The 12338-nt window shown below is 39.2% G+C and overlaps 1 protein-coding gene across 1 annotated transcript in view; it reads right to left on the bottom strand.

Annotated features, from left to right (window-relative positions):
• Positions 1–12338, bottom strand: part of LOC107744207 (E3 ubiquitin-protein ligase TTC3-like) — a 45264-nt gene that overhangs the window by 28356 nt on the left and 4570 nt on the right. Inside the window, 12 exon segments of the mRNA XM_016557730.1 lie at positions 4268–4373; positions 5447–5507; positions 7174–7210; positions 7590–7680; positions 7753–7801; positions 7881–8043; positions 8958–9012; positions 9090–9152; positions 9246–9340; positions 9504–9589; positions 9913–10042; positions 10115–10180. Of these exon segments, the coding sequence (XP_016413216.1) occupies positions 4268–4373; positions 5447–5507; positions 7174–7210; positions 7590–7680; positions 7753–7801; positions 7881–8043; positions 8958–9012; positions 9090–9152; positions 9246–9340; positions 9504–9589; positions 9913–10042; positions 10115–10180 (1002 nt within the window).

Genomic DNA, 12338 nt, shown 5'->3' with positions numbered 1-12338 from the left:
CACACACGCCGACACACACACACGCACACACACACACACGCACACACACACACCCACACACACACACGCCCGCACACACACACGCCCACGCACGCACACGCACGCACGCACACGCACACACACACTGACCGCTGGAGGGCTCGGTCCGTCCGGGACAGGTGGGTGTTTGCTCCGGACCGCCGGCTCCTCTGGGACAGCGGATGAGGCTTTCTTAGTCTTTCGTGGACTCATTTCACTAGGAAAAATCCATCAGGAATAAACACAGTATTACAAGCGGCTCAATGAAATCAGTCCACCGTTTCCACTCAAGGTCACAGATACGAGCGCACAGAAAGACTGGAAACAAACATCAGCGAAAGCTACATTCATACACCAGTGCTGTTTACCATCATTGACATAATATCATACCTTGTGTTAATATTTGGAATTGGATTTCCTGTTCTGATTTTCATCATAGTTAAACTTTCAGTCATTTTTTTAATGTCTACATAGCTGGTTTTAGTTTAACACTTCAATACTTCAACAAAACCAAAATAAACAATGTTTACTGCATGCTAAACTGAAACAATGTAAGTTTTATATTTTATTTCAGTTAATACTTTAAGCATTAACTAACATTAACAATGAACAAAGACTTAAGTGTCTTCATGTTCTCAGTCCAGTTTGTATATTGTTGTCAATAATAATAATAATAAATTATTCATTCATAATAATAATAATAAAACAATGAGCAAAGACTTGTTAACCTTTGTTAAGGTTAGTTAATAAAAATACACCTGTTCAGTTCATGTCAACTCAGGTCCACTAAATAATAATAACAGCAAATACAACTACGAATATATAATTAAATGTTGCAATTAACAACCTAAGATTAATCAATGCTTTAGAACTGTATTTCTTTGTTAGGTAATGTTAACTAATGTTTACAAAAGGAATTTTATCTGTAAAGTGTCACCAATTTTATTTCAAGTAGTGAAAATGTTTCAAGTTCTACTATTAGTTAATAATTCTGGTTGAGATGATAAGCAGGAAACAGCAGAAATGAACATCCTGTTACTGTCTGAAACAAACCCAAATCTGAAAGCTTCAATGTGACGGTGAAATGAAAGTGAATCTAACCTTATTTACTGTCATTAACTCTTATTTTACGGTCAATAACAGTTCATGGTTCACTTTAAAGTTATGTAACAACAAAGCAATCGTCATAAATCATATCAGTTTAATATTTAACATCTCAAACAATAAAAACATTTACAAAAATCAGCTTTCCCCCCCCGTCATTTTCATAACAATAACGCGGTTAATTACCTCTTTATGTCTTTGACTCTGTCAGCTCTTCCTTCAGCGAACACTCGAGCTCCTGAATTCCCTGAAAACGTGAATTATGGGATTATTGCGTCGCATGATGAAGTGAATCTCCGGAGTAAAGACGATCAAGAACCCGCAGGACCAGACCAACCACCCGTCTCTTCTAGAAACGAGCGCAGCGGCACGAAGGAGGAGGAGTAAATACACGCACACACACGACAGGAGACACTCAGAGAAGCTCATTTCCTGCGGAGGGAAAGTTTGACTCGCCAGAACACGCTCGCATGAAATAAACCTCCTGTGTTTGACATCCTTCCAATTATACCAGCAGCACGATATTCAAGCTTAACTCTACAAACACCAGCGCAAGTATCACCGTCAGCGCAGATCTCCAGCCATCACTGACGCTTTAACAACACTGACACATCTGAGATCCGTGGCCTTGAAGAGCAGGAGGAGAGCTGGGAACAGACAACGAAATACAACATTCACCGCGAGATAACGAACGACTGACGAGAGTTTAAAGAGCAGAGACTCCAGCTCCACACGCCACTATAACCTCTTCACTTAAATGTCTTAACGAGGCGCTCTGGTTTCATTTGGAAACTCTCTACTGAGGCTCAAGAACACGTCAATAGGGCCACACGATTCTAGTAAATCAAAAAAATGTTATATAGAACAAGCATCTTTCAGAAGCGCAGTGCAGTCAAACTGAAGCTTCCAGCTGTTAGATCAGGCTGACATCCAGTGAACTACACCAAAACCTTAGATCCGTTTGGTCTTGTAACAGTCTTCAATCAGCCGAGAAGTTGACTGAGCAAAGCCGGGGAAGAGCAGCAGCAGGAGACAAAGTGATGATGATAAAAAAAAGGAGTAGATTTTATGGATCCTTTTCACAAGACTGTGATGATGCGTTTAACAGTCATCAGCATCGTAAATCCTCTAAAGTTTTTCATTTTTCTATTTAAAAAAAATTTATGCACATTTCTAACACTATTCTTTGTATTATATCACCTTTGCATCAAATTACAAAAAACAGTTGACGCTAATGCGAGGGTGTTTCTAACGCAGCGTCTCTGGGAGGGACGGTAAGTTTGACCTCGTTCTCTCTTCTGACTGCTGTTATCAGTCTCTCTCCATTTTTTCCCTTTTATTGAAAGTCACGAAAACATTATCGTGGGGGTTTTCTTTTGCTATTTGAGCAAATGGGAATGCAAAAAATATATTTGTGTTACTCTCCCATTCACTGCTCTTGAAGTTAACCCAACTATGACGACTCCTGCTGCAGAGAAACCCGGAAATGGGAAAAAGGTCCATATTTCAACCACCATTCAATCAATTCAAGCATCTGCCTACACCCCCCATTGCATATTTTGTTTTGGAAATAACAAATTAAAATTATTTCACTTTTTACTTTAAATTGTAATTGCGAATATTTACTGTAGAGTTTATCTTGTATACTACATTAGTAAGTCGCATTAATAATAGTACTTATTGAAATAGGTTTTTTCAACTTCTGAACTCATACGCAGGAGGACTTGAATGCAGCATGAACCTTGTAAACTAGTTGCATGTCACATGAAATAACAGAGTGGAACATCTCAAGGAATTCTGGAGGCGGCGTCTCCTCGTGTGTGTTTCCCGTGTTGGCGTTGGTGAGAGGTTAGGTCACATTTTCACGTGTGTTTTCAGAAGGAATGAAGCGCCGGGTGCTCGGCCCAGTGGAGGGAAACAGTTTCTCAGAGCGAGAGATGATTAACTGTTATCTCAGCACGGATTTGACGTGCGCAGCTCCGCTGACTCAGGTAGAGTCTGTGAACGCTGCACAGGAAATGAAATTTCTCCCCCGTCCCACCAGGACAGAGTATAATCCTCTCGACACAACCAGATTAGCACTGCCGCTAATTGGTGACAGCTTCCTCTTTGTCAACCTGTTTACCACGTGTGCAGGTGTGCGTGTGCGCGCACGTCTGATTTATTTTCAAGCCATTAGAGAATAAAGCCACGTTTGTGTAGTGCTAAAAGGAGCTGCGTTCTTATTTACTCTAATATCCAGGTCTTCCCTGCAAAAAAAAAAAAAAAAAAACATCACAGGAATTCTAATGGATTCCACTACAAATACCATTTCAAACCATCAACTTTTAACCATTAAAACCATTATAAAATGTTTTTCTGTAGTGTGTTTTGGGACATATTCCATTGGGATTTATTGGTTTTAACAAGCCACCAATAGAAGGCGAACAATTACCAGTAGAGACCCACAGGCATCATTACAGTTTCCATTAAAACCAATACAATTCCCATTATAATCAGTAAAACCATTACAGATTCTGTGATGGTTTCTATTGTTTTGTTTTGTTTTTTTCAACAGGGTTGTAAAGATGTGTAAATAGTTGTTGTTGATTCTATTGACTTTACCGGCATTTTGAACATTTTATCCTGTGAAAAAACATCTTAGCTCCGGTAGAACAGAGATATTCCAGAGCCCCAAACATCCCTGATCAGGAGCAGACAGTGCGTGTTTTACTCGGTGGGGAGGATCTGGGTTTTTTTTCACATGAGACGCTAGGAAAACTCTTGCTTTTGTGCGTCTAATGGTCCATTGGCACCTTGAGTTCTGTAAGAAGCCAATTTGTAGCGGTGACAGAGCTAGCGCGTGTGCGGTTAGCGCGAGGCTACCTAACCGCCTCGGTTCAAGCTGTAAAAGGCTGATTAGTTTCTTTCTGCCATGCCGCAGCTGAGTTCCTGTCACCCACACGGCTTTCATCCTCTCACACCTTACACATACACCAGCACAGATAAGAGCCGCGGTAACAAACAGGCTCACACACACACACGCCGACACACACACACGCACACACACACACACGCACACACACACACCCACACACACACACGCCCGCACACACACACGCCCACGCACGCACACGCACGCACGCACACGCACACACACACTGACCGCTGGAGGGCTCGGTCCGTCCGGGACAGGTGGGTGTTTGCTCCGGACCGCCGGCTCCTCTGGGACAGCGGATGAGGCTTTCTTAGTCTTTCGTGGACTCATTTCACTAGGAAAAATCCATCAGGAATAAACACAGTATTACAAGCGGCTCAATGAAATCAGTCCACCGTTTCCACTCAAGGTCACAGATACGAGCGCACAGAAAGACTGGAAACAAACATCAGCGAAAGCTACATTCATACACCAGTGCTGTTTACCATCATTGACATAATATCATACCTTGTGTTAATATTTGGAATTGGATTTCCTGTTCTGATTTTCATCATAGTTAAACTTTCAGTCATTTTTTTAATGTCTACATAGCTGGTTTTAGTTTAACACTTCAATACTTCAACAAAACCAAAATAAACAATGTTTACTGCATGCTAAACTGAAACAATGTAAGTTTTATATTTTATTTCAGTTAATACTTTAAGCATTAACTAACATTAACAATGAACAAAGACTTAAGTGTCTTCATGTTCTCAGTCCAGTTTGTATATTGTTGTCAATAATAATAATAATAAATTATTCATTCATAATAATAATAATAAAACAATGAGCAAAGACTTGTTAACCTTTGTTAAGGTTAGTTAATAAAAATACACCTGTTCAGTTCATGTCAACTCAGGTCCACTAAATAATAATAACAGCAAATACAACTACGAATATATAATTAAATGTTGCAATTAACAACCTAAGATTAATCAATGCTTTAGAACTGTATTTCTTTGTTAGGTAATGTTAACTAATGTTTACAAAAGGAATTTTATCTGTAAAGTGTCACCAATTTTATTTCAAGTAGTGAAAATGTTTCAAGTTCTACTATTAGTTAATAATTCTGGTTGAGATGATAAGCAGGAAACAGCAGAAATGAACATCCTGTTACTGTCTGAAACAAACCCAAATCTGAAAGCTTCAATGTGACGGTGAAATGAAAGTGAATCTAACCTTATTTACTGTCATTAACTCTTATTTTACGGTCAATAACAGTTCATGGTTCACTTTAAAGTTATGTAACAACAAAGCAATCGTCATAAATCATATCAGTTTAATATTTAACATCTCAAACAATAAAAACATTTACAAAAATCAGCTTTCCCCCCCCGTCATTTTCATAACAATAACGCGGTTAATTACCTCTTTATGTCTTTGACTCTGTCAGCTCTTCCTTCAGCGAACACTCGAGCTCCTGAATTCCCTGAAAACGTGAATTATGGGATTATTGCGTCGCATGATGAAGTGAATCTCCGGAGTAAAGACGATCAAGAACCCGCAGGACCAGACCAACCACCCGTCTCTTCTAGAAACGAGCGCAGCGGCACGAAGGAGGAGGAGTAAATACACGCACACACACGACAGGAGACACTCAGAGAAGCTCATTTCCTGCGGAGGGAAAGTTTGACTCGCCAGAACACGCTCGCATGAAATAAACCTCCTGTGTTTGACATCCTTCCAATTATACCAGCAGCACGATATTCAAGCTTAACTCTACAAACACCAGCGCAAGTATCACCGTCAGCGCAGATCTCCAGCCATCACTGACGCTTTAACAACACTGACACATCTGAGATCCGTGGCCTTGAAGAGCAGGAGGAGAGCTGGGAACAGACAACGAAATACAACATTCACCGCGAGATAACGAACGACTGACGAGAGTTTAAAGAGCAGAGACTCCAGCTCCACACGCCACTATAACCTCTTCACTTAAATGTCTTAACGAGGCGCTCTGGTTTCATTTGGAAACTCTCTACTGAGGCTCAAGAACACGTCAATAGGGCCACACGATTCTAGTAAATCAAAAAAATGTTATATAGAACAAGCATCTTTCAGAAGCGCAGTGCAGTCAAACTGAAGCTTCCAGCTGTTAGATCAGGCTGACATCCAGTGAACTACACCAAAACCTTAGATCCGTTTGGTCTTGTAACAGTCTTCAATCAGCCGAGAAGTTGACTGAGCAAAGCCGGGGAAGAGCAGCAGCAGGAGACAAAGTGATGATGATAAAAAAAAGGAGTAGATTTTATGGATCCTTTTCACAAGACTGTGATGATGCGTTTAACGGTCATCAGCGTCGTAAATCCTTGAAAGTAAAAAAAAAAAAAAAAAATTTGAAAATTTATGCACATTTCTAACACTATTCTTTGTATTATATCACCTTTGCATCAAATTACAAAAAACAGTTGACGCTAATGCGAGGGTGTTTCTAACGCAGCGTCTCTGGGAGGGACGGTAAGTTTGACCTCGTTCTCTCTTCTGACTGCTGTTATCAGTCTCTCTCCATTTTTTCCCTTTTATTGAAAGTCACGAAAACATTATCGTGGGGGTTTTCTTTTGCTATTTGAGCAAATGGGAATGCAAAAAATATATTTGTGTTACTCTCCCATTCACTGCTCTTGAAGTTAACCCAACTATGACGACTTCAGCTGCTGAGAAACACAAAAATGTGAAAAGGGTCCATTGTATAATCTTAGTTGTGAATGCTTCAGTGCTCAGACTTCATCTGACCAGTGTTATACCACAAGTCATAGCAATAGAAAATTACTGACTCACAACATCGTCCAGTGACGATAAAAACCTTGAAAAGAAGGCATTCTCTTATCTTACTCATGAAGACAAAAAAAATTAAAAATCATCAGACTACACAGCAATTGTTTATGGAATAATGTAAAAATGTGTCATAACTGAATGAGCGAAGAAGAAAGTAACACAACACAAATGTAAGGTTGCAACAGTCACAGGTTGCTCTGAAGAATCCTTTGATCCTTCTCAGTGCTAGATGGCCAACGCATGTCCAGCACTGCTGTCAATGAGGTTAGAAATTCAAAAGCAACTTCACTTTAAAAACTCTGAAGCATCTCGTCCCTCACCTGCAGTGTCTTCCTGGTGTTTCCAGTTTTCAGATTGCTGGTGTTTGAGAGAAGAACATTACAGCAATTAGACTTTACATTCATGTGAGAAAAATAAAATAAAAAATCACATTGTTGCAGTTTGAAACATTGGTTAAAAAAAGAAAATAAAAAAAGACACTCGTGTATACAGAAGGAACTAAAACTCAATGAAACCTAAATAGTAAACAAACCAGAGTAAAAATTTAAATGTTAAAAACATTTAAATAAAAGAGCTAATGACACAAACAAAAAACAGACTAGTTTTAAATATAAAAATAAAAGCTAATCTAAAACGTTATGTAAACCATAACAGTTCATAAAAAAAAAAAAATCTACAATAACACTGTTCACAGTATAGCGTAAGCGCTTGGCCATGGCTGAGCGTTTCATCTCACCGAACTCTCCTGGACTGAAGACTGAGACGCCGCTTCCGGCTGATGACTGGATTTCTGATGATGACCAGAAGAATCGCTAGCCGCGTGTGATCTTCAGTACAAAACAAACCGTAATCATCCGCTCACGACGCGAATCCAGAGCAGCAATAGAGCAAACACAAACCTGCTTTTAGAAGAAGTTTTCTTCGTTTCGGTTTTCTTGGTCTTCATCTCTGCTGGAAACACAACACAAATGAAGCGCTCTGCTGCGGTGGCTCAGCACTGAAGCCGTGCTGAAGGATCAGACGTTACCTCTGCTCTCCTGCAGCTCCGTCTGGAAGCGCTCGTGCTGCTGCAGCAGGTCTTTCTGTCCCTCTGTGTCTGTGCCGCAGGCGTCCTGAGCCAGGAGGTTGGCCGACAGAGCTTTCTGATGTTCCCCCAGATAGAACAGAGCGTCACAGAAGCGGTAGTGACCCTGAAAGCCCAGAGAACACGTGACACAAAGCTCTGGATGTGATGGTGACACAGCTTCATCACAACTCACTGAGAAAACCATTCAAATGACTCTGAACACTGAGCATCTCTTTCAAAGGCTCTCTCTAAAGCAGAATGCAAAAAAGCATTAGTTTAGTTATTTATTAGTTTATTAGCAAAAAAATTCAGCTGGTACAGAACAATATTAAAGTGACCTGTAAACAAACATTTAAAATGCACACAAGGCAGTTTTTATAATAAACGTTTATTATACACTAAATTATTATAATGCCATTTTAAATGATATAATTATGTTTTGACTAGTTTGTTTGTTGAAATATAAACATTTAAAGCGTGCATGTCATAACTTGTTTTCATGATGGATTTATTCAAACATACATTAAATACTGAAAGAGGTTAAGTAAAAATACAGTATGTGATACAGTGCATATAGTTATTTTTCTAGTTGACTATCGAGTTTATGGACACTGAATGTCTTTCCTGAGGTAAATGTGAGGTAACTGATCTCATGTGGTTGTACTGACGTCTTTCTGACTGATCGATCACATGATTCATGACTCATTTCTTCATTCCATGTTTATTTGCTGTTGTAGCTAGCAGTAAAGAGGGAGAGATGATCGGTTCACGCTTGAACAGCGATCTGTCACACAAATGGTATTTCATAATACAACTGACTTAATTTGAAAGCGGAGACTTTGTGTGTTATCAAAAGTAACAAAGCACAAAGATTATTGTGATTTGTTGGATGGGAGGTGCGACACATAACGTTTCATTGAGTTTTGTTCTTATATCAACTGAAAACATCATAGATCATTATCAGTTCATCAAAACGAGAATGCATTCAAATATTGATGATGATGATGGTGGCAGTGTGTTCGGTGAACCAGCACTCACCTTGGCCCAGTCTGGCTGTAATATAATGGCTCTCTTTCCGTCTCCAAGTGCTTTCCTGAAAACAGTTCCCACAATCAGTATCGCTGGTCAATCATGATCTTGATTATCGTGTATGGTTTGCTCTAAACTCACAGATATTTCTCCGAGCGAATGTAGCAGAGCGCTCTGTTCCCGTACAGGATGTGGTTGCTCGGGCTGAAAACAGAACAGACAGACGAACATTCGATTAAAACCTGGGAAACTGACGTGGATTGGGAATTAAAGCAGTGAGGTTCTTCTGTCACTCACTGGTATTTAATGGCTTTGGTGTACCACTTCAACGCCAGATCATATTTCTTCTTCTGAAAATGCTCATTTCCTTTGTTTTTCATATCTTCGCTTTTCTGGAATGAAAGGCAGTATCCTATTTCTGTCCCACATCCACTTAATAGAGCAGAACTCCCACAACAATCAGTCAAACATAATTCATAAAGATTTTAATAATCCTATGAATGCGGTGCGTTAAATATGGACACAAACATGTTATTTGATCTTAAAGACTCTCACCGATAAAGTCCAAGAGTCCGGCTCTGATTTCAGCTCCTCGATGGCTTTCTTTTTACTGCACGAAATCACCTGAAGATAACGTGAATCTGTGGGGCCAGACGTTCGTTAGTCAGTGCTAATGAGCACAAACAGGATCCAGCATGAAGCTCACAGATGCTGACAGCACTGAACCACTGCTGAGATGCTAGCATAGCTTTTGTTAAAACTTTGAATTAGAATACATTTTTGGTTTTAGTTATTTTAGTACTTAAAGATAAACGAAACGAAAATGTTTAGTTTTCATAATTTATTTCAGTTAACATTTATCTTATGTCAAGAACAAAATGTTGTGACAGTTTTGGTTTTCATTTATTATAATAACCATGCCCTGAACATGTGTGACATCTCTACTACTGGAAATGAAACTCACACTCGATGAAGACGAAGCGGAGCGTCCGATAGCGAATCTCCACCGATCCGAGATCCATCAGCTTCTTACCGACGTCAGGAGCTCCAGAGTCCCGCAGCCAGCCGATGGCTTCAGGCAAACAATCCTCGTCCTGCAGACAGACGCACATCAGAACACACAAACACGAGCAAAACAAGCTTACCGCAGCGGCGTAGCAACGTACCACGGAAAACAATCTGCTTAGGGACACCACGGCTCGGGCTTTCGTCTCCATGTCCGAGTGAGACAGCTGAGCAAAACAAGACACAACATCAGACCTGAAAGAGTCATCAAACCTTAAAACACATTTTTTGAGATGTTAACATATGTGACCCTGGACCACAAAACCAGTCTTAAGTGTTTTTCAAAATTGAGATGTATACATCATCTGAATAAATCAAAGCTGAATAAATAATCTTTCCATTGATGTATGGTTTGTTAGGATCGGACAATATTTGGCAGAGATACAACTATTTGAAAATCTGGAATCTGAGGGTGCAAAAAAATCTAAATATTGAGAAAATCATCTTTAAAGTTGTCCAAATGAAGTTCTTAGCAATGCATATTACTAATCAAAAATTAAGTTTTGATATATTTACGGTAGGAAATTTACAAAATATCTTCATGGAACATGATCTTTACTTAATATCCTAATGATTTTTGGCATAAAAGAGAAATGTATAATTTTGACCCATACAATGTATTGTTAGCTATTGCTACAAATATACCCCAGCGACTTAAGACCGCTTTTGTGCTCCAGGGTCACATATATGAACACGCTGCACATCAGTGAAAACAACTTTAGCCCTCATTACATCTATTATTAAAGGTAAAAGTGGTTATTTTTTCATTTTTTGGAGCAATTTCGTTCTTCGGGTTCAAAAAGCAAAGTTGAACCAACGTCACGAAAAGTGAATTTGCAGTGAAGATTGGCTGCTGTGGCTGGAGAGTACACGTCTACATCAGTTTTCCCAGCTTTCCTCAGTATTATTCATGAGAATTCAAAGAGTAAACAGAAAGTAACTGCCTTTATTCTTTCCGTTTTAAAGATATTTTAATATCCATTTGTTTGTATTAGGGATGTGCATCTCATGACTGAGGCCGATACGATCGTCTACATCAGTTTTCCCAGCTTTCCTCAGTATTATTCATGAGAATTCAAAGAGTAAACAGAAAGTAACTGCCTTTATTCTTTCCGTTTTAAAGATATTTTAATATCCATTTGTTTGTATTAGGGATGTGCATCTCATGACTCAGGCCGATACGATACGCATCTCGATGCATAGCCAACGATACGATACATTAAAGATACATATGAAGCAGCTACCGATGCGATGCGATTCACCCCTGTTACAGTGCGATCCGATTTCGATTCGATTCGATTCAACACAATGCGATTCGATGCAATGGAAAAAATATGATCACTTAATGCCTTGAGGCCGGTTTCATAAAACAAGTTTACCAAATAAGCCAGGCTTATTTCAGTTAGTCTGACTCATTGTCAAATGATTTGGTTCCATAAAGCAAATTTAACATAGATCAACTTCAGTCACTGTGGCAACTTATGCTGGGAAACTAACCTGGTCTAAAGCAGGCTAACTATCAGACTAAGCGGAGTTCCTCTAACACTGACTAGCCAAGCAGAAAGGCTCTCTGGTTTTATGACAGCTGTACCTTTGCAGAACAGATAGCAGAACATTACAATCTAAAACTGCTCTTTAAAGCATTAAAATAACTAAACTAAATGTTAAAATCACTGAATTAAAATGAAATTAAATAAGAAAATGACTTCTAAACTGCAATAAGAAGCACACATTAACTCATTTGAGCTGAGTAATTAGTAGCCTACTGAACTAGTTTACATTGGATTTACCCATTACAATTGTCCACTTACAGTTAATGCTATCATAAAAATACACTTATATGAAGGTTTAAAATTCTACAAAAGACACATTTAATGTCCAACAAATATTTTAGCAAAATGTATATTTTACTCATAATTATTGCGCTCCTATTCGATTGCGCAGTCTGTTTACTGTGCATGCACGCAGCAGCGCTCGCTCACTCCTGCCAGCAAAATGGATATGTTTGCATGACTTTCTAACATTTACAGATGAAAAATATACCTGTGACATGTCAGTTATGCACTGAGGAAAACACAACGTCTCAAATGCATTAAACAGCACGAATATATTCGCTGTTTGTCATGGTGTATCGATTTGATCCATGATCGACATTAAGGGCTGCTTAAGAATAATCGTGCACAAATTAGTGAGATTGTGTGAACTTCATTTGTCGTTTATGGAACCACTTTAGTCACTTTATTTCAAGTCAGGTTTTGGACTTTAATCCCAGTTTTTTCTCGGGTCTCCGTGGTGTTGTGATGCGTCATATTCACGCAGCAGCAG

The sequence above is a fragment of the Sinocyclocheilus rhinocerous genome, unplaced genomic scaffold (assembly GCF_001515625.1).
Source record: "Sinocyclocheilus rhinocerous isolate Xijiao unplaced genomic scaffold, SAMN03320098_v1.1 scaffold2753, whole genome shotgun sequence".
Taxonomy (NCBI): Eukaryota; Metazoa; Chordata; class Actinopteri; order Cypriniformes; family Cyprinidae; genus Sinocyclocheilus; species Sinocyclocheilus rhinocerous.
Note: the sequence above shows the minus strand (reverse complement) of the source record. Positions and strands in the feature narration are given on the sequence as shown.